This window comes from Lampetra planeri, chromosome 22, assembly GCF_965212315.1.
Source record: "Lampetra planeri chromosome 22, kcLamPlan1.2.h2, whole genome shotgun sequence".
NCBI lineage: Eukaryota > Metazoa > Chordata > Hyperoartia > Petromyzontiformes > Petromyzontidae > Lampetra > Lampetra planeri.
The window spans coordinates 12,186,722-12,214,184 of NC_136128.1; the positions used below are offsets into that span (position 1 = coordinate 12,186,722).

General features: G+C 47.8%; 2 protein-coding genes across 5 annotated transcripts in view; one reads left to right on the top strand and one right to left on the bottom strand.

The window, feature by feature from the left end:
• LOC144725054 (uncharacterized) lies at window positions 1-26,254 on the top strand. Of its 4 annotated transcripts, none has more exons than XM_078604496.1 (20): window positions 1-203; window positions 1,885-2,104; window positions 2,536-2,781; window positions 3,312-3,421; window positions 4,181-4,306; window positions 5,626-5,733; window positions 6,326-6,364; window positions 6,488-6,556; window positions 7,577-7,723; window positions 7,985-8,137; window positions 8,725-8,877; window positions 9,892-9,937; window positions 10,847-10,947; window positions 11,682-12,027; window positions 12,175-12,843; window positions 13,166-14,824; window positions 15,154-15,519; window positions 16,592-16,673; window positions 17,998-18,088; window positions 19,077-26,254. In XM_078604496.1, exons 1-19 carry the CDS (start codon window positions 153-155, stop codon window positions 18,086-18,088), a joined length of 4,782 nt encoding a protein of 1,593 aa, XP_078460622.1. In that variant the 5' UTR covers window positions 1-152; the 3' UTR covers window positions 19,077-26,254. The 4 variants fall into 4 exon arrangements, with proteins under 4 accessions (XP_078460622.1, XP_078460625.1, XP_078460623.1 ...); XM_078604499.1 differs by having other exon boundaries at window positions 12,175-12,828; XM_078604497.1 differs by having other exon boundaries at window positions 2,536-2,772.
• Window positions 26,255-27,463, bottom strand: part of TPMT (thiopurine S-methyltransferase) — a 10,680-nt gene continuing 9,471 nt past the window's right edge. Inside the window, exon 9 of the mRNA XM_078604505.1 lies at window positions 26,255-27,381. Within this exon, the coding sequence (XP_078460631.1) occupies window positions 27,266-27,381 (116 nt within the window). The 3' untranslated portion in view covers window positions 26,255-27,265. The remainder of the gene's footprint in view (window positions 27,382-27,463) is intronic.

Here is a 27,463-nt window from a genome sequence, read left to right on the forward strand (position 1 = left end):
TTCAACCGCGCTGTCAGCCGCCGCCGCCTGTTCCTGCGGCCTGTTGTCGTCCACCCTCTTCGCTCACCCCTCGCTCTCACCGCGCGGCCGCCCTCTCCGTTGTCCACCCCCTCCGTTGTCCACCCCTCTCGGCCTCTGCGCCGCGGGGGGCGATGAAGAGGAAGCGGCCCAGCGCGGCCGGGAGGAGCGGCGCCGCCAAGAAGGTGCGGGCCGCGCTACCAGGGCCTTGCGCAGGCCTCGCTCTGTATTTCATAGTCCGCATAAGCAAGGGCCGACTTGTGTCAGTCTAAGGGTTTATAATTATACTTTTCACAACGTATCATCGTTAGGCACGCTCTATCGACTGCTGGATGACACAGGTCGTACCGCGCTCTTAAGTTTACCGGAGTCTGTATAGGTCCCCGAAGAGTGGTTGCAACCGCCTATGCTCGTGTGAATTATGGTTTTAAATTTCATATTGCACAACTTATTGTAAGAATTGTGTTGCGTGTTTATCAACGTAAATAAAATAACATTTTCAAATACCCGCCCGTTAGCCTAATGGAATGTTGTCGGACCCAAGGCCTTCCAGCGGTGGAGGGACGGGTGGCTGTACAATAGGAAACACGAGATGTGTTGATGGCTATTTCCCGACTATCACAGGCAACAGCAACCCGGCTACATTGAAGAGGCCGGACTGCCGATGACACTCGGGGACACCGAAACCAATCCAGGGATTTGTACTGCTGATGATGATGATGGTGGTGATAATAATGGTCGGATGAAGTCTCCCTCATGACAAGGGGATGCCTTCAATCCAGCAGTGGGTAGATGATGGCAGATGCGATGGAAGGATTCACTGATTGGGAGGTTTTGTTATAACATAAACATCTTTTTCTTTATATTCTTGTTTCTTTCGGTAAAGTCACGTAGAAAGTGATAATTTTTATTATTGAATATTTTTATTATTTTATTATTTCCCTTCTACGTGACTTTACCGAAAGAACCAAGAATATGAATCCCTGCAGTCGCGACATTTTTAAATCAAAATCTTTTTATTTTTTAGAAAGTTCTCCATTGGATATTTTGGCCATTTTCACTGATGAATGGCTTCGTGTGGGAGGCGACCGGAGTGCCCATAGAATATCCACGAGTGGGGAACACCGTCAAATGTCCACAGCTGAGCCACCAACCATCTCTCGATAAATCAATTCAGTTCCAATATTTATTATCGTTTATTTCCCCAGTGTTGCAAATGTATTTTTTCAAGAGCATTCTTGTTTTTATTGGGGTGGAGCAGGTGCTGCTGGGGTTAGTGCTACTGCTACAAATCCAGTGACCCGTGTTTGATTGCTGGCCGCGACTGACATGAGTGCGAGCAATGTGTGAAGCCGCCGTGGGTATCCCCTCGCCAGCGTTGTCAAGTGCGGTCAAACAGCCCTCGTGACCTGCGCAGCGTGTGGAGGCCTTCATCCAGCAGTTGATTGATGAAGCGCTGTAAAATGTTTTGCCATGACCTATAGTGGATTTACATTGTAAAATATGCCAAGTTGCAAGACAGCTTTCAGAGTGAATATTGTCACATTCATTAGGCGTTACTGTCACACTCTCTGGTTTTAGAGGCTTCTGTGCACATTGTTCCCACGTTAATGGGGGTACAGACTGTTCAGTTGATTCTATGAGTAGAGTCAGCCTTGAGAGCGAGATCTCTCTTAACATTTGAGTGGTTCCAAACTAACTTCACCTGGCATGCCAGTTTTAAGATACATTATTCATCAGGCCACTCCTGAAGCCATCCCCTGGCTTAGCAAACTTTACAGGAATGTATGAAGCATTGCTGATCAACGGCCCCATCATACGAGAGAAGAGGATGCACTCAACTTTGGTATTGTCGTGTGACCGCAGAGTTTGGTGGTCCAGGTGACAAATGGGCTCAGGAGCAGAGTGGGCTCGTGGATCCAGGGGATTTTCCGGCAGGACAATGACAGCGAGTCGAGGGTTACTTGGAGCGATGACAGTGGCTCCTCCTGCGAGGAGGCGGAGGAGAAGACGGCCTCTTGCGGCGACTCCCTCGTGCGCGACCCACCCTCCCCCAGCAGGGGTAGCAGCAGCAGCAGCCCCACTCGTACGTACTGCACAGCGCCCCCCTCCCCCGGCTCGGACAGAAGTGGACTTGACTATTTAAATGTGTTTAATGTAATTTGTTTTAAATTATTATAATGCCACCTGAGCATCGCATATCTTCCACGATCGAATAACTGCCCGCGCCTACGGTAGTGTTTGTGCATTGTGTAACTTTCACAAATCCGAATTTGCCAATTGGATGACCTTAATAATTGGGTGCGTTGGTAATTGTGCGGCCCTCACACCAACATGTAATAACTAAGAGTGGGCTCAATGTTTTGCCAGCTTTATTCGACCGGATTAAGAGAATGACTACAATAAATCCACAGACTGAGACTTAAAAAAAATTCCACAGTTTGCCGTCAACCAGACTAAGACTATGACTGAAATTAAACACGCTTGGTAAATTTACACTGGTCGTTCGTGTTACAGAAACAAATGCCCATGGCGCCAGCTCGACTGCTGAACACAGGGCGCCTCTTGGCAACGATCGTCCTGAACATGGGCCCTTCAGAGAGGGGTTCGCTTTTAGGGGCCCCACGTCCCCAGCTAAGGCACGCCTACAGAAGCCCCCCCCTGCCAGGCCGTGCAAAGACGTTGCGACGCAGTACGAGGAGGATGACGACATGTCTTCTACGAGCGGCTTCTCGTCACGCCACTCCGACAGAGGTATCACTGGTACGCCAACCGGATGCTGGGGGGAAGAGCGAACTTAATTTTGTAGCACAAGCACATACGAATGACATTTTTGTGTTAAGTTTTGTTGTTGTTAGCGACTTATCTGAGAGAAAATCGGCCACATTTAGCAAAGGGTTTCCTAAAACTTTCACACAAATCCGTCGCCTGGGCTTTCGTGCCTTGACAACTGAGGAGCGCATTAATCTTCCCTCCTGATGATGTCATCACTCACCGTGTGTCGTCATCTCATTGTGCAGCTTGAAACAACGTCACTAATTACATACGTCCGAGGACAAACGTATATTGGAAAGCGTTACTGCCCCATGCGGCTTCTGGGTAGTTCAAATGGGGCTCAATGGAGAGACAGATTATTTTTTTACTTTCAGCTTTGACTTTAGTTGGAACGAGAAAATCTGTGGAAGTTGGAGCAGCCCAGGGGACTTGCTCCTGGCAGCACAGCCAAGACATGAGTACTGCGCGGTCAGGAAGTGTGGCCACCCCTCAGAGTTTTCCTTTTTGTCCCATCACAGATACAGTCATGTCATGGACCCTCAAGTGTGAGGAGGCCCAGAGGCCTGGACACAGCATGACAAGTGCCAGCGACACGAGCAGAAGGAAAGGCTCTGCTGCGGTTCACTTGGTAAGTTACGCTGGGCTTCAGAGAAATTCAAGCTGTGCTTTTAAATGTTCTTGTGTGTCTAGTTGAAGCCATATCAGTGTGCGGTGCTCGCTCGCCTCTCGGCTGCACTGCTTGAAGTTGATAACCGCAACTGACACGAAAATTGCCGTTGTGTTCACTGTCTTGCATCAAGGGGTTTGTTCACTAATGAGGCCTGATGCTGAATGTACAATAAGTTTTAGTATGGTTCGTGTTTGATGCTGAAATGAAGCCAATACCGCTGGTAGCGATCTGCTTAGACGATGCAAGTGTTAATGAGAGAAGAAACATCAAGAAGACTTTTATTGTTTTCGACAATAACAAATTCAGTGGAGCCCTAATGATGTTTACTTTGAATTACAAAATATTGTACCGAGGCCTGGTTAAATAATCATTGACTGATGTTTTTGCACAAGGAGTAATAATTATATTTTGCATTCTGGATTGTCCTGTCGCTTCCAACGGACGAGCGAGCAGCCAGATAATGTTAAGATTGAATTCTGTGTTTTTATAGGAGTTCTCACATGGGAGGCGAATCCCATCCGATACTTATTTTGCAAAATGTAATGTTTAATGAGACAAGCCTCCTCAGGCTTATCCTTCTCATTTTGTTTCGCACGTGGCCATGAACGTTCTCACCTCCTGCCCCAGCATTACCCACGTACGCGAGTGCATTTTGCTACCTTGCACAAGTTTGCTTTGGTTACTTGAGAGGTAAACTGCTGCGGTGGTCGCTTCTAGAGTTCGAAGAGACTGGCAAACGAATGCTTGGATAAGCAGAACGTGTCGTACAAGCGGACTCGTGTCGCCTACGACAACCCGGCACCTGCATTTTCATCGGCCTGCGCTCCACCAGAGCTTTTCAAAGTGAGCTGACATCTCCCCCCACCAATAATGTGACTTAACTCTTAATTGCTGGTGAAGCTACATGTTTATAAAGTCATAATAATAATAACGATGTTATACAACTGTGTCAATCCACTGCTGGATGATTGCATCCTTCACGCTGTGTCGGTCATGAGGGTTGGCCGACTACTTCACCACACTGGACAGTGTGGATTTGCGAAGGCGGGGAGCGATGAATGTTATTTGTAATCTGCCTGTTTGGAGGCAATCGTGCGTTGTATACACACAGCCCTTTGTTAATCCGATCTTGGATGAGGGCCTCCGCACACCATGCTTGTCATGGTGTTCATGTCACCATACTTCACCATGCTGGCCCATGCGGGTTGGTGACTGTGGGGAGTATAGATGTAGGAGCACAGAGGTACAGTACAACAATAGATTTTGCCGCACTGCTCTCAGTTTCCCAAAGCATAGGCCCTGAGCAGCCCACAACACCAGTCACACACTTGTTAGTCGCTCAACCAAGCACTACCTAGGCTACTTTGCTGCAAAGATCTGATGAGATCAGGCACATTCCAGGTGTTGGCCATTTACATTTACCCTCGACTGTTTACTTGCTTGTACACCGTTCCTCTCACTGATTGTGTAGTTGTACTATAATCAGTCGAGGGATAATCTGCATGAGTGGACTTGCGCCTTGGGGCGTTTATTATTTGGCATTGTTATTCTTGGTTCTTTCGGTAAAGTCACGTAGAAGGGAAATAATAAAATAATAAAAAATTTACAATAAAATTCTCACGGCGTTTCAATTGCAACACAAGCAATCGTCATCAGGTGTGAAAACCACAGCAAGAAAATTTTAAAAAGTGGCGTTTTTTTCTTGAGATAATTTATTGTTTTATTTGTATTATTTTATTATTTCTTTTCTACATGACTTTATCGAAAGAACCAAGAATATGAATCCCTGCAGTCACGAAAGCTTTAAATCTACATTTATTTGGCATTGATTTGTATTTGTGCAGCATTTTCGATTTCTAATGTGACGCAGTTATTCTGTCCTGATTTCTATTTGCTTGGTTGCTACACTCTATTTGGTTTGTTGTTGCTTTTGTCGTCTTTGTGACCCAGGCCATTCATGCAAATGAGGTTCATCCTGGTCTCTTGAGTTCTCACTTAGTAAAGCAAATTACCTTGAGCCCTCAAACTACAGGCAATACTTCTTAATATTCACGTAATTCCTTGTTGCTGAGTAAGGTGGAGACAGGGTATCCGGTTAGGGAGGGCGCGATGAGAATTGTGACTCGTGGGTTGACACGGACTCATGTTGTCTTCTATTCCAGGCTTCCTCCGAGCGTCCCGGCCGGACCGAGGCCGCACCCTGTGACGTGGCCCAGCAGGCCGTGCGGAAGATCCTCCGCTCCCTGGAGACCATGTCCTCCCCTCTCGCCGTGAGCACTCCGCTCCTGTCCTACTGCTTTCCAGACTAGCGCAGTGTTTCCCTGCGAGGGATGTCCACAGTAGGATATACACTACGTATGGCGTGTCCTCGAAGCAATGTTAGGGGTTTTTATTATTTAAAAAGCAATGTGAACAATGTCAAAAGTTGTAAATGGACTAAATCGGATCTTAATGGCTATAATACCGTAGTTTTGTTAAGACAGCAGATATGCTTGGGGGCACCAGGGCCATAATGTATGCCAGTATTTCGAGGACACACGGCATATAAGACAGTGTATACGACCCTTATACGCCATATAAAACAATACTGTTGTATTGTAAACTCATATATTGGGTGTTGGTCAGTGTGTAGAGTAAACACTGATTTGTGACTGCCAAACCACATACGTTTAATGCCTTGCACAAAGCTGTGCTGCGTAGACCAGTGCATTCTCACGAGCAGTATGCTCTTGGTGTCGTGCGTGCTCGCCTACGTAAGGTCTCGTTCACCAACACCTTTTGGGCCCTGTGTGAAGTGACAATCTCAGAATGGCATGCTGCTGCATGAACTTGTAAGCGTGTTTTTTTTTGTGCTACACGTAGGACGCTAAGAAGATACCACTGACGGCATCGTGCATCGAGGTGAGATATAGATACTTTTAAAGTTTTTGTCTCCATTGTGCCCTTCGCGTTCGTCATAACCATCCGCGGTTTGTTTAGCTATGGTTTTCCGCTATAAGACATCGTGTTTTATTTTTTTGGCAGATGAAGAATGACAGAAAGCATCAATCAGAAACAGCCCCTGCTTTCTCCTCTCCCTTGAAACGCCTGCGGGTATGTAACGAGTTCAGACGGTTTGGTGCATACATGAATTCTAATGAGTGCTCACTGCAGTTGATAGGCTTTGACAGCAATTCCCTCTTGTAGAAAGGGGAATATTCGCAAAGTTTTTTGGGGGTAACATTTTGTACCGGGAACATCTATGACACGATGTATTTCCTTCATTGTGCGGCGCAGCAGGAGGTGTGTTTTAGATGGACAGCGAGTGTCCAAAATTGGCGCTCAAATCAATCCAGCGCCTTGACCCTTGCCCTTGACAGTGGGTTCTCTGAGCCTGTGGTGAATTCCCTTTGTGTTTCTCAGTGGGAAATTCTGATGTAAATGTGCTGGTAATGTGCTTTTGTACCCGGTTGCATGTGTGAAGAAGGTGCTTATACAAGCAGTGACTGCAACTAAAACTCGATGTAGTGTATTGTGTGTCCTGACCTCTCTGTACTAGTTCACACGGAAATTTTACAATTAGTTTTTCTCATTTGGTTCTGTCTGGCCGATGGTGGCCCTTCCTAACTGAAAATTTTAAAAAAATTCAATAAACATGGAGGGATCTCCTATTGTATCTTACACTTGTATACATCTCATATTACACTTGTGAATAATCTTGCATCTGATATCTAAATTATGTAACGTTCTTCTTGTAATCTACATGGGGCTGTTACATTTTAATAAATGTTTTTTTTTACATTCTCAATGAAACTTTTTTTAGTAATTTATTTTGGCTTAATTATGGCTGATGGCAATGTTAAGTATAGGGAAAGGGTTTGCATTTAGTGGATGCTTAAATGCCCCAGCATCTCGGAGAATCTTGCATCACATCTCATCTCAGTCATTCCATTGCCCACCTGCAGTTTTCTCTCTTTTTGACCTCGGGGGACCCTTTCATGGCGGCTGATTGTGTGCCACGCAAGGTGACGCAGCTCCCACCTGCAAGTGGGCATTAGTCCGTCAGCAGGGGGGCTACATTCGCTCTTTTCGTTATTCCAATCAAGTGATTTCATCGCGTTCCTTGCCAAACAGATTGCCGGCGTCTCGTGCTCGCCCACGGAGCACGGAGGGACGTGCCTCAAAGGCCTGCCACCGAGCGAAACTCCCGGTGAAACTCGGAGGGAACGCGGTGCACAGCGAACGCCTAAGCGCAGCCCTCGCGCCAGCGCATCCTCCACGGTGGGTGTTGGATCAAAGCGTCTCCCCCGGTTAAACACTTGTATGCATGACAACTTCATTGGTTTGGCTATATCGGGCGGTTCACGGTCTTACAATAGATGTTTAGCCAGATCATTACCGTGGCTTCTAACCCAACAATCTATTATGAATCATAATATTGGCGGTTGACCAGTAGAGCATCCCTATGCTGCTACTAGATTTGACTCCGAAACATATGTTTCCAATTACACGGAGAGAGCTGTTGGACTCTTCTCTTGGCAGCACGTCCCTGTCGTGTGGCTTCAGCCGGGGACGAGGTCCGCGTCCTCCCCCGGCACGTTGGGCCGGTACTGCCGCCCGCCACTCGAGCGAGCGGAGATACCTGCGGCACGCGGCGAGCGAAGGGTGGCGGCGCACGAGCCCTCCCAGCAGCAGGTGTGACGCTTCACCCCAACGGTGGTGGAGGGGGGTAAACGTCGCCCTTCAGGGGATTCTTGTCACGCAACAGCATCGATGTTCTCTCAGTCTGTAGCAGCCTGGCGAGGTGTTCCCAGTCAGCAGGCGATGCGAAAGAAGTGCAACATACATACACGCATGTCCCTTCGATGTTTAGCTGCATGATGCGCAGCGATGGCACAATCGGTTTGTCTTTGCCCTGGTGAGGGCCTCGCACAGTTTTCCCATTGCATTTCTGAGGCTCACGGTTGGCGGTCATGTCGAGTTCCTCGTGAGCAGTCAATTAATGTAGTATTTTGTTGTTATTATTACACTTGCTTACCCAGGAAACTTCACTGAGCCTCATGACTTACTCAGGAGGGTCCTGCCAGGTGTTCGCAGAAGGAGGCGATGTTGTTATTTGTAATCCCAAATCAGTTATTTGCAGGTCGTTTTGCAGCATTGGTATGTTTGGCCAATAGTTGCATTGTATGGTTTTAATACTTCTCACTGTGGTCAACCGGTGTCTTACAATGACACGCTCTCACCAACCTTTCCAACGAATGTTTAAACTTCTCTCATCTTAGACGACAGTCAAAAGTCCTCCTTTGGTGGTTGCGGAAGCAAGGGCTGAGAAGGAAGATCAGAGTGAGCGTGTGAAGAGGACGCCGGAGCGGAGGAGCAGTGGTCACTTCACGGCATTTCTGGCAGACGACGTGAATGACCTTGACGACATCGAGGTTGGTGTTGGACGCGTCTGTGTTGCGGAAGCTCGCTCGGGATGCTTGGTTGGCAAATTACTTTTTATCAACGAGCAAGGAGGCGTAGACATCACGGCGAGTATTTACACAGCTTGTCTGCATTCATGCAATATGTACGACTGCAGATTAACATCGCCTGTGAAAAAAGCAATTTCGTGATAGCCTCGCGCCGTAAGAATGGTGTGGAATGCAAAATGTACCAATGATGCGGTTTGATTATATAAGCGTTTGCTTGTATTGAATCATTGCTGCATCTCCCATGCACTCCCAGATAGGCCTTGTGGCTGCTGGGATGTCTAAAGCAGAAGAGATTTTTTTTTTGGATGGACAGTTGTGTGCAGGCGGCATATTGCCCGCTTATTTATTTTGTTGCTTAAATTCTCCACAACGACGCTAATAATTATTTTGTGATTTTATTATATGTGTGTTTTCTGCATTGTTTGTTTTTTCGTTAGTCACAATGTGCTCTTTTAAAAACCTTCACAGTTAACAAAAAAAGGGGGGGAAACGTCTCCAGTTCTTAAGTAGCTTTAGTTTCAAGGCTGAAACGCGGGGTAGTGGGGAACACACGGCCTGTGACTTCATTCCACACGGCACGTGGCCGCAAAAAGCCGACCACTTCAAAACTGCCCACAAATGAATACCGATCCTCCGATTAGCACGGTTATGCAAAGTACGGTGCGAAATATCTTCAACATACATCTTAGCCGCATGGCTACTTGGGAACTGCGACCCAACATCACTCGTAGCAAAGCAGGCTGCCGGCGTCGCACTTGCGCTGTTAAGGTACGAGCCCTGATTATTTGTATCGATATTGCTGGGTAACAGTCAGGCGTGCGTTAACGTCTGGCCCACCAGTGGAGTTTGAAAGTGCGATTTGGCCCCATCTCGGTCGGCAGACGGTTCCCCACCACCGGCGTGAGGGAGGATTCTCTCGAGTTGTGTGCGAGGTTTTTTTCTTCTTCTTATCCATTCTGTGTCCCCCTTGAACAGATGGAACCACCTTCCAACTCCCAAGCATTTAAAAATATTGACAAAGGTGAGTCATTTCACAAAGGAGCGAGCGACCAATCAGACATAGATCTTGCAAATACTAATTAAACAAAGATGCGTTTCGTGAAAATATGTTGTACGAGTAATCTTGATGTTTTAAATATGATACAGTGGTACCTCGGTATACGTCGTTAATTCGTTCCAGAAGGTGGTAGGACTTAAACTGAAAATTACGTCCACCAAACGAAATTTTGCCATAAGAAATAAAGGGAAAGGAAATAATCCGTTCCAGAGTATATGATATTTTATATGGCATATTATACATTAATGGGGTTGTATAAACTAATTTAGACACTACTTATTACTTGAATGCATAAATAAATTAAAATAAATTGAAATAAAAATTAAATTTAACATCACTTTACCTTGCTGAGAGGAGTTGATAGCCTACGAGGATGGTGGTGAGGAAGGGGAGGAGTCGTGAACGGGGTCTACGCGGGTACGCGGTGACTCATCCCGACCCATACAAGTTTTAGCAAGCGCGTCGTATCCCAAGACATTTTTTTCTCGTCAAAACACAACGTATACCAAATTGGACGTATTCCAAAGCGGTCGTATACCGTGGTATGACTGTATATCTTTCGTTATTGCATTACTTTGTTTACACGAATATATATATTTTAACTCAATGAATGTTTTTTCTTTTGCACATACAGTAAAATCTTACATTTCTGACCATGGCATATCTGCTCTGGTATTTGTGCATGGTGTTAACTGTCGACTTATAAAGATGTTCACTTATCCGCCTATACCCCAGTGCATGGCGAGTTTGATGCGACATGTTGTACTCTTAATGACATATTTATTTCGGGGTTTACATGTTGAGACCAGTGCTGTCAACGGTGGTACATTGTAATAGATGATGACGACGATGTTGATAATCCTTCCTGGCCAGGTTACATGTCCGGCTCGTCTTCCACCACCTCCTCGTCATCCTCAACGCCCACCAAGGGCCTGGTGACCAACGCTTCGGCCTCGACCCTCGTGCCGCCCAGTGTGAGTGTGGACCCCCCAATGTGTCCGCTAGAGGAGCGGGTTCCCCACGGAGGTTAACATTTGTCGAATGCGCGGAGGTAGGCTTGTGCTTGTAAGTGCCCCGAGAAGAGATCCGCGGCGATGCTGCTGGGGGGGTTGGGGACCTCGATCGGAGAGGGAGTGTGGTTGGCATGGGCCCTGGTGCAACGAATGAAATGTGGTAGCCCCCCTTTCGACTTTGTAGCCTAGTGCCTGGGCTCCGGCCTGTGGGCCCTGGAACAGTTGCACCCCCTGCAACGCTTAATTGCTACTGCACTCGTTTGTAGCGTTGTTTTACATTTTTTTAAGCTAACATTTTTTTGCAAAATCGATCGTTAGAGCTGTATTACTGTTACTGAAATTATGAAACCCGTAATGTCACTTTGTCGAAAGAAAGGGTTGATGTAATCGGGGAGAGAAGGCTGCTATGGAGGTGCCGCGTGTGCAGGATGGAGGAAGGCAGGTTACCGACATGCATTTGAGACCCCTGGCTTCCATTAAAGCCAGATGGTGGAATACTGTAAAAGCATAACATGGAGGTGGTGGTTCGATGTCAACGTTGTAGCAGCTGAGGATCTTCGCAAAAATAATTATGTCATGGCAGGGTGGGCAGGGTGTAGCAGCGTAAGCAGTAACGGCTTTGATGACCTCTTGAATTTGCCGACTGTGAGATGTGGTGATCGACACGCGTTAGAATAACGTTCTGTCTCCTGAAGAGATCTCCAACTTCCTCAAGACTCTCGGAAGACGCCGCAACCATTGGAGCGGAAGGAGGAGACCCTCTCTGCCCTCCTGCCGACGAGTCGAAGGGCAAGTCCTCGTTGTCAAGCGAGAGCAGGGCCGCCAGCGCCTGGGAGTGCGACACGTGCCTTGTGTGGAACTCCGGGCGGCGTCTGCGCTGCGCCGCCTGCGATGTGCCGCTGCCCAGCGTGCTGGCGCTTCGCTCCATGCTGGTGCCGCGCCCGTCCGGCAGAGACGCGTCTGAAAAGAAGGCGGGCGCCGGCGCCGCGGGGCAGGGCTCGGATGATCGGCCTGATGGCCCGTCACCGCCTGGCAGCACAGGTGAGAATGGTTTTGCATTTAGTTAAACCATTTAAATAAGGGAAGTCTCATTATCTCTTCTCACGGGGGTCCTGTATTGGGATGCTTGGTACACCAGTTAACCCACGTGTCCTACGAATATTAATCCATAAATCTTATCCCTTTCAGGGCTGGACAGCAACACAGAAGGGGATACAACCAGCGTGGAGGTGGCAAGCGACGCGGCTCAGGTGGAAGTGAACAACCCGGCGGGTCTTCCCACAATTCCACCGAGCGCAGTCGCATCCCAAACGCTGGCGCCGCAGCCGGGGCTCCCCGCAGGCGGCGTTGACATCGATGCCAGCACGGCTGGGAGCTCGGCAGCTTCTCAGATGAAGGCTTCTGAGATCGTTGTGCCCGGTGCAAGCAAGGCCGCTCCAGATGGCGCCGTGCCCACATCTGTAACCATCGGTCATACTTCCGAACCACCAAACACGGCACCGACGGCAGGGAATTGTTTCGGAAGCAAACCGATCACGTCAGCGGCTGCCGGAATGTCATTCCAGTTCGGAATCGGCGGTGGCGGCCAACAACCCCAGCCCGCGGCTGTGTCAGGTCTCACAGGGGTGGCGGCCGCACCCAAGCCGGGATCGGGCCAAGTGCTGGACCTGCAGGGGGACGTGGTCGGGAAGCGGTCGCTAGATGCCGCGTCTGCGGCGGAGAAGCAAACGCCACAGTTCTCGTTTGGATCCTCGGCGAGCGGCTTCAAGATCGACTTCTCCGGGCTGCAGCAGCAGGGCCTGGGCTTGAGCACGGCGTTCCGGTTCGGAGAGGCCGCCATTGGTAAAGATTGTACGGGTGGGTTGGCGATTGCCGTGTCTGTTCTCTGGTACAGTGCGTTGTGCAACTCGGATTTGTGTAGGGTTGAAATGCGACTGCATCTCAAGGGACATTACAGAAACGACCTTGCAGAGGCAGTCGGTTATATCTATATATTTACATCCGGAGAGATCTATTTACGATACGAGCAGCTAAAACTAATATATGCCGTTGCTTTAGTTATTACAAATTTTACCGTTGCAATACTAGCGTGATTTTCTTTGTAACTAATCAGCAATGTACATTAAGCTCATTTAACTTCATTGCTTTTTTTTGCTTTTTTTCCCAACTTGAATTTCAGATGGGCCCCTTGGCAATCCTCCAGCATCCAACACAGCCGCCCAGCCTGGCAGCACTGGTGTAGCCAGCAGCAGCAGTGACGCGAAGCCCAATACTACCGACGGGCACCAGCTGGCACAGAACTCGGTCGCGTCCAGCGTCAACTTGCCCGGCGTCGCTCTCATGACAAACCCCTCCTCGCTTATTGATCCTAGCTCCGCAGGAATCACAGCCGCTGCTGCCACCAGCGGATCGAACACCAGCACGGCCACCCCCGCTTCGTCCTATTCCTCGCCGATGCCGGGGCTGCACGCCGCGTCTGCCGCCTGTTCCGTGCCAGCGCCCGCTGCCCCTGGCGCAAGCAGCGGGATTTCGGCAGCCGCTCCGACTTCCTCCGCCTTCTCCTTCACATTCGAATCCTTCACTCGGGCCAACGGCAAAACGGACGCGGCGGTGAGCGGCACCAACACCGCCCCCAGCACCACGGCTGGCTCCCTTTTCACCTTCGCCAACACGGCCACCGCAAACTCAAGCGGTGGCGCGGCGGCCGCGCCGTCGTTTGTCATCGGGAACCCGCTGGGCACACTTGGCGGCTCCGGCTTAAACACCACGTTCAGCGCCGCTAGCTCCGCTGTGAACACCGTCAACAAACTCTCCTTCGCCTTCGGGAATCCCGCTTTGCCAACAACCAGCAGCACGGCGGTTGTCGCGCCAACGGTGGCGTTTGGCGGATTGGCGAACGGGGCTTCTGCGGAACCCGAATCGAGCGTTTCCGTTGCGGCTGCGGCAAGCGGCACGGGCAACCCTTTCGTGTTCGGCGTGACGTCGTCCAGCAGCAGCGCCGCAGGGACCACCGTGCCCACCTTCACGTTCGGCAAAAGTACCGCCGGCGCCCCTCTCCCGGCCTCCACCGCGGCTGGGAGCGCCCTCTCAGGAATTGGAAGCAACGCAGCCGCTCCCACCTTAACGTTTGGGCAAACGGCCCCACCTGTCGCCGCGCCAAGCGTCGCCGCGTCGCCGTTTACGTTTAAAGGCGGCGCCGCGAACGCCGTCGCCACGACCGCGGCGCCACTCTTCAACTTCGGAGCCATCCGTACATCGGGCAGCCTGGCGACGACCAACCCGTCGATATTCACGTTCGGGAGCGGCAGCAGCGCCGTGAGAACCAGCACGACCATCGCGCAGGCGCCCATCTTCTCGTTCGGCAGCGTGACGTCCGCAGCCACCGCGGCGCTCTCCACAAACGCACCTCCGCAGGGCGCAGCCGGCGTCACGATGCAGCCGTTCCAGTTCGGGGCGACCGCCACGACCGCCGGGACCAGCGCCGGTGCGAACGGTGGCAACTTTGCTTTCGGTGGCGCACCTTCTGGTGCCGCCCCAGCTCCGACGTTTGCCAAACCAGAAGCGCCTGCCTCGGTGTTCAAGTTCGGAGCTTCTGGTGCTGCCAACAGCGGAGGAACGCAACCGGCTGGGTTCGCGTTTGGCACGACCGCGCCGTCAGCTGTCGCCACTCCACCGACCGTGTCGGCGCTGTCCTTTGGGCTGCAAGGTGGCAGCAAGCCAGAAGTGGCAGCTGGATTTTCATTCGGAGCTGCGGCTCCGGCTCCCGCACCTGCCCAAACTGCCGTGCCGCTGTTCAACTTCACAAATGCCGAAAGCAACAACGGCAACAACAATGCCGGTTTGTATTCCGTTGCCTGTCACTGTTGAGAAGAGGTGCAGCCACTGTGTCGAAGTTGGAGATGCCCCATGAGCGAATGGATCCCAGTGGTTAATGAGCAGATGACAGATGGAGGTGTATTAACAAAACATATATATGCACTGTCCAGAGAACGTTAAATATCTCTTTATGTTGTTCGAATTTACCAGTAAATTGTGGCGACTTAATGGGTAAAACCACGTAGAAACAGACTATACCCTTCACTGAAACTTGGTTCCCTTATGGTAGCCTTGTGCTATGCGAATGGCGTAAGTAACATATGCACTGAATTGTGATTACTTTTATTTCAGGCTTTAGGTTTCCGTCCAACACCAATCCTGCAGCCTTCGGTGCTCAGCCCAGCAGTCAGCCAGGTTTCGGACAAACAGGCAATCCGGCGCCTGTGTTTGGATCCTCACCCAACCCCTCGCCAGTATTCGGACAAGCGGCCAATCAGACGCCAGCCTTTGGGCAGGCCACCAATCAAGGGCTGGCTTTTGGACAGCAGGCCAACCAAGCTGCCATGTTTGGGCAAGCGACGAATCAGGCGTCAGCTTTTGGTGCTGCTGTGTCTGCGTTCAACCAGACAGCCAATCAAAATGCAGCATTCGCGTCGCAGTTTGGACAGGCGACCAATCCACCCCCTGCCTTCAATGCTACTCCTCCCTCCAACAACGGTATATATAAAAAATAACCTTTCTCTGCATGTTATCATATAGTTTTCTTTTTAATGCTTTACAACTAAGGTTTAAAGGATAATGTGCTAGTACTGTCTGTCTATCTGTAATGGAGGGGGGGATGACGCTTGTAATGCTATTCAGGACTGGAGAAAACCAGCCATGTTTACCAAAGGGTTGGCCCTGTGCCTCGTGACGTCATCCCTTTTACGTGGCTTGAATCGTAACATTATCGCTAATTAAATACAAACGCATGTTGGAAAGCGTTAAGAGTCCACGAATCTGCGTGATTTTCCTTAGTTATAGCTTTTTGTATGACAAATGAATTTCTTAAAGTGACGACGTATCAACTCTGAATGTAAAGTACAGCAAAGCCTTGTTATTTCGTTATTTTATAAATTCGGAATTGGGGATAATTCGGCACGGCTGCGCTTGGCGTATATACGGTGTATTAGTAATTTGCAATGAGGCGGATTGCCGTATCGAATGGTCTAATTTCTGCACACACGTGGAGCGATGCCGCACGCCTCAACCAGAACAACGACTCCGTCTAGTGGCGGCGTGCGTGGTGAGCGTTAGTGCAGATCCGTCGCTTTGGACTTTACCTTGTTTATGCAGTCTGTGCAAGCCAACCCTCTCAGAAATGTTGTCTACACCTACATCAATAAGTAGATAGGGACTGAAATATGAATTCCTTAGTCTGCGAGACAATTCCAAAGTTTTGGATATAACTGATGCAGGTGTGTCAGTGCGTATAGTGTGTGAAGAGTTTGGAAAACAAATTTGGAAAACACGTTTTGGCGCAGGAGGCACTGGGGGGAGTACCATTGTACATAATTCAGAATATTGGATAATCCGGCAAGGCGAATTAACAAGTGTTTACTCTAAATACAATGCCACGTTTCAGCACATGTTTCTGCTGGTGTAGACCCACATTTTAAGAATATCTTCTGACGATCGTCTTCCGCAACCAATAATGCAAACTCACCGGTGGATCTGTGCACAGTAGTAGGTGGGTTCCACTTTAACCCGGCCTCCAACACAAACGTCTCATTTGCGAGCGCGTCCTCAGGCTCGTCTCCGTTTGCGTTTGGAGCGAACCAGCCCACGCCGCAGGCCTTCCCTGCCTCGAGTCGTCCCACGTTCACTATCGGGTACGCCAGCACTCCGCTTATCTGTCCCCTCTACACACAAGTTATGACTATTATCGTCTTACTCACAATCCATGGGACGATAGTCCGTGGCTATCCACTGCACATTTTGTCTTTTCTTTCCACTTACCTCTGTTTTGTGCCAATGCTCAAGGAGTGAGCACATCTTTCTGGCACCAGTATTTTATGCGGTTGTCAAGTCTTCCTCTCTTTCAGGTTTCTTCCAATTTTCCGAACAAATACACTTGAAATTTTGCTGTTGTTGTCCACCCTACATATGTGTCCAAATAGTGCCAGGTATTACTATCATTAGCACTCTCGTTTATCCCGGTAAGTCTCACTGAGTCTCAAGAACTGTTTTTTCAAGAGTCTCCTGTGAAGTTTTCAAAGTAGGGAGGCCCATTGATGTATGTATGTTGAACTTCTTTTGCACCGTACGTGGCCACCCGTGATAATCGGAGGTGTGATTGTTGCTGCTGTGTGTGACCCCTATTGAGTAATTTGTAGGTAATTTTTAAACATTGGGATGTTTTGGCGAATATCAGTTTGTGTTTTTTTAGCTATGCGAGGAATTTGGAGAACCTGGAGGGAAACCCATGCAGAACAGGGAGAGAACATACAAACGCTACACAGTAATTTGTCCGAGTGGGGAATTGCACTTAGATGCTTCATACTGTAAGCCACAAGTTTCACTCCTGTGTCACCCAAGTTGATGAAAATAACGTAATTCATTTATCGAGGAAATCAACACTGACTGAGTCTCAATACTTTTTCAGCAGGGTTCTGCCAGAGTATATTTGGCCCATTTAATTTTGAGGACTGCGTAGGTTTTTGTGGTTGTCCTGTCAAGCTCTCTGACCTGCTTGTTGTTTGGCATGATGTCTGAGATTTCGCTTCACATACTGAAAGCTTCTTAAGTTCCGGACAGCATTTGAAGAAGACATTAAGTGTCCCATATGCCTTCCTGCATGTGTGTGTTTGTGTCGGGTGGAGTGGGGGCGGGGTAGGTTAGCGCACTGCGCTACGAACCTGCCGATTCGAGTTCAATTCCCACGCACAGCCAAAATCAGTGGCGAATATCTGAACCGGTCCTGGGTCTCCCCTAGGTCGACTCAGCCTCTATTTATGACCTGATGCGATGTGTAAACATCATTTTCAGGAGACAAAGAGCGGCCAGGCATGGTTTTGGCCACACCACCATTTCACGTACCACGTTCAATTTCATGGGAGCTTGCTCACAGCGAATCCACCTGACGTTTTGTGTGCAGCCTTGTAGAGGGGAGATGGGGAATTACTATACTTGTACGTGTGCGCATTTACTCCACAGTTCGGCGGGCAGCAACCGGGGAAACCCCCACCGGCGGATACGCACGGCGCGGCGCAGGCGTGACCAGAACGAGCCGGCGCACTTCCACTGAGTACGGTGCACATCTCTCTGGCTTCACCGTATTTTAATACGAATGATAATCGAGCGCATTTGCTATTCGCTCCGTTCTTGTAGTGCGAGGCTACCACAAAGGCGCTATGTGTTTTTTTCACAGACACGTTGTCTTGCCAGTAGGATGTGAAGTTGCTTTGTGCGATCCCAATTGAGTCGCTTGCGGGGTCATTTATTTAAATTGGGCAAATTTGGACCATGTTAATGACACACAGTGGCCTTCTCTTTTCGAATTCCATCAGGGGATCTTTAACATCCGCCGCGTATTCGTATGGTTAATACACCTGCAGTAAACCTCTGGAACAAGTGGCAAATGCGCTGCGGCTGGGCAACGTCGCCACATCACCTGGGCCATGTCACCACCTCCGTGTTGTTGACCACCTATTCACGTGCGTGATTGCGTCGTAATTTTCACGCACGCTGTTGCCTTGGCTGTATTGTCCCTGTTTTCAGGCCCGCCCAGAGTGGGAGTTTGGAGGGGAGCAAAGGGGAAATTTTCCTCAGGATTCCATTAAAGGAGGGGCCCCACAATGGGCCTGTTTGTACCGCTTATGAACAAGGCCTCATGTGGGATTCTGCCCCTGGGCCTCGAGACCCGGACCTCGAGAACCTCTGGACAGCCCTGCCTTTTTCTTTTTTTGTCTATATTCTAAATCTATTTGCTGTTGTGGATTAAAAAAAAAAATTATTTGCCCTTTACGTGTTAGCCATGTATGTGTCACAATACACTCTGGGATCACCTTTGCAAATGAGATGTTCCTTCTCGTGGGTTATACAGGTAAGTTCTTATAATAATTATAACAATTCTGAACAGGCTATTTTATAGAGCAATCGATAGAGGCCTTCATCCAGCAGTGGGTTGATAAGGTGCTGTAAATTATTAGTTTTATAAATTCATCATAATTTGGTGACTGCAATATCATTCGAACAGTCATTGAGAAATCATTGTTGTTTTTCTTGGTGTGTAGGTCTGCACCTGGGATGAGGCATGCAGGTGTTGGTGTCACGCACGCTTGCTCCGGACTGAAGTTCCATCGGTCGATCGCTCCTCAATCCCATTCGAGAGGCTGAACAGCGCTCCTGCGAGCAACTGCTAGGATGCAAGGTTGTACCTGGAGTGAAGTTGCATGTCAGGAATGGAACGGATACCTTCTGCAGGCGACGACAAAGAGACTGCACTCTGTAGCCGACAGGCACACAAGGTGCATCGGTGCGCGTTTCGAACACCCTTCGGAAAGAAAGGGGCCTCGTCATGAATCTCTGGCTTTCTGCTTTGAGGTTTGAGTCCTTTAATAGGAGCGTTCAAAGACTAATGTGTTGAAAGGTAACAAACGAGCAAGCATTAGGCTGAGATGGTTTTGGAATACTATTAATTGAAATTCTTAAAATATATTAGCTTTACTTGAGTTGATGTCGGCTATGTTAGCGCGATGTATTATAAGGCCAATGTAAGTAACATGCAGTGTGTATGCATGGTCAGTCTGATATTTTTCAACTTTTTCCATATGCCAGCTCATGAATTTCCACATTGTACATTGAGCGAAGTGTAACTCAACTCATCTGTTATCACATAGCTTTGTCGATTGGCCTGTTCTCTTGTTTTAATTTGATATTGGTTTGTTTGCCACAAATCTATGTTGGCTAACTTAAAATCGTTAATGACCTTTTTAACGTGTAAGAAAGAATTTCACAAATAGTTGCCTAGAGCTGGCAGAGGTGAGGGGTACTAAGTTCGTCATAATTTCGTGGATATTGTACAATTTCATGTTACAACTTAAAATGTTAATATATTGCGATGTAACTCGCTAAAGTGATCGTTCTGATAATAATAAGAATAATTTGTCCATTGAATTATATCGCTGAATTAACAGAAAATTAACTGAAATGGCCAGATTTGCACTTGGTGTTTTTGGCCGAAAACAAGTCGGACGTTGAGAGTATTGGCTGAGGAAATGCTGCCGCTTTCTGCGATGCAGGGGACAGCTGCTGCTGTGCTGGCCAAGTTAAACATTGGGCAGAGGATTCTCGGGAGTTGTTGAAACGTTTCGGTTGCCGAGCCAGGACACAAGGCGAACAAATAGATCTGAAATGGAGTTGTGATGAATATGAGATGACGTGAACTCTCTGGCAGTGTGTGATCCGTGAGAATGCATTCAATGTCAAGCCATAACTTTTTGGCCTGCGGTCTGCACAGTGAGTGTTGCGCTCATGGTCGCAGCACAGGTAAAGCATGTCCTTAGAATCATTGCCAAAAAGAATAATACACATCTTTAGGATCACTGCAAACAAAAAAGCCCTGGGCTTGGGTAAATCAGTATTTATTGGTGTGTTTTTAAGGTACGATATTCACATTGGATTTGATGGGCTGTTGTTTTCAACAAAGACGCTGTGTGTAGTTTACATTTAAAACGTACATGTGTGAAGATTGTAACACGCATTTAGGTTGAGCCTACGGTGGAGCGAAGGGCAGGACATTTGTAAGTAAGAACTTAACTCCTCCGGCCTTTCTGACGTGTAGCTGCAGTACGCATTGGCACCTTAAGTTCGCATTGAAGTCGATTGCACATTGTCGTCGCCTATTTTGACGCAATACCGTATTTGATAGCTTCCGATGGGATCCCAAAAAATGTTTATGTTTAAAAAACTATTTACTCTGCGCAATGTGCAGCTAAGAGAATCGCGTTTTGGTATTTGCGAGTGGGTCGGTCGACTGTATTTGCTCCGTCTCTGGATTTGGCCAAAGTGAACTTCTGCCACCACCCAGTGGCGACCAGGGTTTGGTTTACTTCACAAGCAGGATGACCGGGGGGGGGGGGGGGGGGGTATTTGGCAATAGGAATCACATGTGCCATTGGCTTGTTACGTGTACGCTACACTACTTACTGCCTATTGGAACACCACCGGCTGAAAGGCATCCAGGCTGCCAGGTCACCGCAGGTGTTACTGCTTGCTTCGTTTAGCTTTAGTTTTTGGCTTGGTTTGAGTACTCCTAACGACAGGTTATGCTGTTGTATTTGCTATAAGGTGAATGTACGTGACGATGCATCGCTGCATATTGTTCTCGTGACTGCTGGCAGAAGGGCTTCCGCGAACAGCAGCTCTAGAGAGGCCTTCTAGTGAGGCCCTCTGGAGAGTAATGGAATAATGTGTCTAACGCTGTTGTTTTCTTCAGCGGTTCAAACCACAATTTGGTCTTTGGCAATGCGTAGTTAATGAGCAAGCTGACAAACGTGTCACTTGCAATTAAATTGGTAAAGTATTAGCGTATTATACGTGAGACGTGAGCGTGTTTAGTGACGCTGGTTCGGCAATTCACTGCAAGCAAGACGTGAAAAGTGAATGGTAAACGTGGATGCACGATTGCAGGCGGTGCCATGATGTTGGTGTCGTTGGTATTTGGTCACCACGCATGTAGTCATTCATCCCCTCTCCTCTTCTGCCTCTCACGTCTTCTGTTATTTGTGCTGCCGTATCTCGCATGTCCTGTCTCACTCTTCTCAACCCGTTAGCCTAAAGAAACATAAACTGCCTATGTTTGCATTAATCATTAACGATGTATTCTCACATGCACAATTTGTATGCATAATCGATTTTAATTCATGATTCAGTGAATCGTTCAAGTTAAAAGTGCTTTCTTGCTTACTTGGGCATTGTGACAGTGCTCATCTCCTGTTTACAGCCATGAGCCGTTGGTGGAAATTCCACACTTCTATGGCCGGGTGCGAGTCTATCCATAGGACAGCCCGTGTTGACTTCCCCACAAAACGGTACTCATTTTATCGACTCCAAACTTCAAGTAATTACTCGGGCTGCATCTGACTCATTGGGCAACTGACTAGAACTCAACTGCTGATGCTCTGGTAATCATTCTTTTCTAGATGATGGACTGAGTTAATCCCCAACCAGGATTTCATCTCACAATCTCGTGATTGCGAGCTACCACTGAACCATCATTGCACGCGAGGCATCCCAGTATCTAATCGGAGTGGGGATTTGCGATATCAGCGTGGTCTTGTGGAACTTATTGCTTCACGTGCCTCTTGGCGAAACGCATTGCAACATACATTAGCAATTCACTATATTTGTTTTGTTGAGGAGATTGCGTTAAGCGAAGTGCATTGGATAGGGTGGTGAGTCTGCTCTGTCGGTCCAAAGTGTGTCCATATGCAACGTTGCCAGGCTCTGTCTACCATGTAAGTGGGCTACTGGAATAGGGAGCCATATGGATTTCAACAACGTCATCATCTGACCAATCTCATCAGTTCTCGTAAGCCGAGTAGATGTGAGGCTGGATAGTGCTTTGACGGGGGGGGGGGGGCGACTGCCATGCACAGTAAGGTTGACATAGGTGGCTGTGGGACCACATGGTGGACAGTAGTACAACAATGTAGAGGGAAGTCAAGAAAATACGTTGTGCTGTACTTCTATGCTCCCCACCTTCAATTAGCGCGATCAAATAACCTCCGTGAGCGGCACGGCTCTCATCCAGCAGTGGATTGATAAAGGGCTGCACATGAGGGTGTATGTCGTCCAAGGAAGAATGAGGGAATTCGTGTAGGTCATTCATAGTTGTTTCCCATTCCAGCTTTGTTTTCTAAATATTTTTTTCTTGTTTCAGTGTGTGTGTTAAACACTGTCATTAAATTAGCCATGATGACTCTCACACTGCTGCATCATGGGCGTCTTAGTCAAGGCAGGCACAGGCTTGTTGTGATGGCACCTCAGGGGATGGTGACCCGACAGGATATGGTAAGGTGGAAGAGCCACGGTAATCCTACCGTCCATTTTGCAAAATATAATTTTGATCTCGCTTATCCGTGTTAATTTAATTTATGAGATATTTTAATTGCTGACGATATGAAATGACAAACTCGTTACTTAAAGTTGTAAGCAAAGAGCCATTGTCTATTAAATTTGTGCTTTTAAAAATGTTTTTCTAGTAATTTATGGCATTATCGATTACATGCTCTTGTCATTTTTCTATTCAATGGAATTCATAGTTTCCTGTGCAAATATCGGCAGGAGTGTGCATAAGCGTTTCAGATTGTAAAATTTGCAAGGATCAGAAGACATGTGGCCAGCTCATGTTGAGTGAACTGCAGTTGACAAGCTTAGTCACAGCAGAGCACAAAAACAAGTCAACAGCAAATGTGAAATACAATTACAAACTTACAGGAAACTGATATCGGGGTAACCATCACATCAGGAGTTCTTGCAGTGCGAAAAATTATGTCACGCTAAACCCAAATGCGTGCCAATTAGACACATTCACGCACAGAGTGAACTTTGGTAAAGGGTTGGCAGTTGCAGGGCTGCTCTGTCGGGCAGCCGTGCCCGTTGGTAACAGGGTTCTTGCACGACGTGCTTTGTGGTTTGCGATGGATAGCTTTTGGGTCGAGTCCTTCACCCTCCGCTGCATGCCAGCGTGCCGCGTGGGTCAGTCACCGCGGCCACTTTAGGAGGGTGCAAAGTGTAAGTAGCCTTTATCGTCGTACGTTAACCGCGTGCCAAGTTACATAACCACGTCGAGCGTATTGCTGTGCTGGTGAATATTGGCGATTGACTTGAATATTTTCGAATGGACTCGATAATACAACTGATAGCTCTGAAGGGGGAGGGGGGGGGAGTGTGGCTCGGTTGGAAGTTGTTCCTTGTTGATGTTCCCGAGGTGCAGAAAGTGCACTGTTGATGGATTGCCAGGCCTAATGCAAGGCAGAATGTAAATATTGAGTGTCACATTGCAATAATTTGATCGCGATAATAAATGATACACACTGATACCACCAACTTCAGCGTTCGCTGCATGCTTGTGGAAGAATACTGATTATGCAATTACCTGCGGCATTTTAAGTCTGCAGGTCTTTGTTCTGCGCTGGTCCATTTTTTTGTTAAGTGTTGCATAAGGCGTGAACCGTTCACAACTCGTGGTGTAGCTTATTAACCAGTGTGTGCAAGGTATTCATAAAGTAAGGTCCCTGGTTTACTACGAGGCCCGGAGCTCTTGACTAATGTTGAGTGTGTGTTGGGTGTGCAAGACAATTCCTTTGCAGGTATTGTCTACCTTGCCACGATTCCCAACCATAACCACAATTAGGCTAGAGCCGGGCCATAATCGGATTACTGTATTATATGACTATAGTAATTGGATTACTCTTCCTATTATTTGTTCAATTTATTCGACCAATCGGATAACACTAAAGAGTTGGAGGAAAAAAAAGTGTCACCCCTACTAACCCCCTCTCCCCCCACGTGCCCCTGGTCGGGAGGTGATGAGCAGGGCTTGGTGACATCAGCTACATCACGCCGGGCGTGGCTTGTAGGGGGTTTCCCGCCTTCAGGAGGCGGCTGTGGGGGTGGCTGACATTTTTAAAGGGGTCCAAGCGTTCAACCACAAAAAAATGGGTAAGATTGAAATTTTGGCTAATCGACTAAATCGACTAATTGTCCCAGGGAATCCAAAGGGATATGCATTTCGATAAAGTAAAAGAGGATGGTACTTTATGAATGCCTTTGCTTGTGTTTTTTTTTGTATTATCTAAAAACAAAGTATTATGTTCATGTTTGATAGGGGCAGCAATACACAGGAGGGAATTTGATAGTTTATGAATTACAGTCATAATAATCATCATCATCATTCCTTAACATTTGTGATGGTGGTGGTGTCAAGGTAAAACCTTAGGCTCGTTGTAAATATGAGTGGAATGACTCTGTCTTCCAAGGTCCACGTTACCACTGCAAAATTGCTAACTCTACCTCAAAGCGTTGCTTGTTGTAGTGTTTAATCTGACGGGGCTCAGGTGGGCGTGAGTACTGAGGCATTACTCCTGATCCGTGGGTAATGTTTCGGTTATAAAATGTGGTTAATTGTGCATTACTAGAATTGTATCTTCATGTGCATTGTGTGTGTGTGTATATACTGGGGTATTCGGTCTTCGCGAAATGCTCTTGCCCCAACTGCCTGTGTGGACCTCACCGGGTTCTTTGTCTTTGTGCATGGGTGGAGTCGTGGCATAGTGGTTGTTGGCGCCCTGTGCGGTGATTATCTGAACCCGTCATGGGCCTCTCCCCTCTGTCGACTAAGCCTTAAATGAGTAGCTATTGCAATCTTTAATCGTTAGCACTGGGGGAGACAGAGCCGGAAAGGCGTAGCGCTGGCAATACCACCACCTCGCGTGTCCCGGTCTTAACAGGCGCTCGCTAACAGCACTTGCCCCGACATCCTGTTTGTCTATATGGGGGATCTTTGCGTTATAATATATACACACACACATTGTACATTTACACATTTACTTGTGTATGGGAGGGGCTCTCAAAATGTTTTGGAAATGTGCTAACATTGTGCGGACTTACTCTAAACCACTTGATTTTTTAATTCAGTCCTTACGTTATTGCACTTATTACACGATTGTTACATAATATTGGAGTCAAAATTCTTCAACGTAAGATCAATGAGACCAATGTTATTGTCATTCTCAAGGTGTTTTGATTGCCTGTATTATATAGATATATATTGCCCTTGTAATGCTTAAGGGAATGTTTAATGGTGTGACTTTTATTTTGTTACAATTTGTTTTTATATATTTTAAAATATTTTTTTCTTAATTTGTCTATGCAGTCCTTATTCAACGTTGCCAAACACCGCCGGTGTTAAATTATCGGGAGGGAGAGGGGAACGAATTAGGGCACTCGTGTGCATTTCTACAGTCGGAGCAAACATTTTCAACGTTTAAGAAAGGTGGTATTTATTTTTGTACTCTGCTAAACGGACGGCCGCTGGTGGATTTGGATAAAGAAAACGTTTGCTCGCTGGCGATGCGATTAGCGTGCCCCGAGGCAGGAAACAAGACGGCTTGTGCGTACTGCGCGCGTGTGTGGCCTTGCAAGACTACAGTCGAGCCTTCGTGCATCCGCCCCTCGGCGCGCTCTCGCGATGTCGTGGTCATACCGGAGAGAGCGAGAGAGAGAAACAAAACTGTCGCGAATCTTCCTCTCATGAGTTGTTTGTGGGGGGGTCATTTTGTCACCAAAACAAAGCGGGGGGGGGGGGAGTGGGGTTAAGAGTTGTGTTTTTAATAAGTTTACATGACTTCTCGTAATGTATTTGTTGTATTAATCTCATTAAATACAGGATAGAAGACACACGCAATTTTGACGTTTGATTTCTTTAATATATTTTGCTGGTACAGTGGTACAAGTGTGAATTTTTCGTTTGAGGTAGGTCTACGAGGTGAAACAAAGAATGTGCATTGTCCATGCTCGGTTACGCCTGTAAAACCGTGGCTCTGCTCCTCGTGCTTGTCGGCGGTGTCATGTGGAGTTCAGAGTGACGGTAAGAGTGACGTTACGTTTCGATGTCCAGTCGAGAGCATCGGGAGGACGCAGGGTGAATTTCAGTGCCAATTTTATGTTTTTGTTTTTAAAATCGTCACCGCTCGTCCAAGAAACCTCGGACCGCACGCTTGGCTGACCTCTGCCAAGTCCACGCCAAGCCGTGGCACGTCACGACGCCCTGTTCCCCACTCTCCCCGTCACCTGTGAGTCGACTGATTGCCGCTGTTCATTGTCCTGGTTTCTATTAAATAATTTGTAAAAAAAATTACAAGTAGGTATCCGCAGCCACAGTTGTGATTCATAATTGTCCAGGTGTGTACTTCAGTTATTTGTACTTCCTGCAATTTATTCTGAATGACTGGATCTTTGTCCTAAAGATGCTTGGCGCAGTTTCAAGCGAAACATCTGATTCTGATTGATAAATTTGGTTTTGAGAATTGCTCATCAATTTACAGTTTCGCTTGTACATGTTTGCTACATTAACCAAATCCATATATAAATTACCCAAAATATAAGTATATTTTCACGCGTTACGACTTGACGCGTGTATCGTGAGCGTAAGAATCGATTTGAAGCGACGAATCATTGAGATGGTGCATCGTGGTTGCGTGCCTACGGTACGGTAATTTCGTGTCAAATTATTTTGTGACGCGCTTTCAGTAGCGAGCAATCGCCAACACAAATTCGGTACGCTCGTCAATAGAAGGGACACTGCCCAAAATTACGCCTTATATTGATATGCATTTCCGCTCTCAGGCAGTGTTATTGACGAATGCGGTCTTGTTGTTAATCTCTACTCCTGGTTTCGGGGCGATCCGGACGAGCGCTACTTGAGCGTGATGAGGTGGACGACTTCAATGATGTAGTCCAGACCCCATCCTTCAGTACGGTCAGCCATGGACTCCTTGTCCGATTCCAGCAGTTCCACGTCGCATCGCTCGCCTGCACGCCGCCAGGAGAGCCACACCACATCGGTTCCCCACCGTCGCTCGGTGGCCGCTCGCCACGTTTGTGCGCCGTGTCA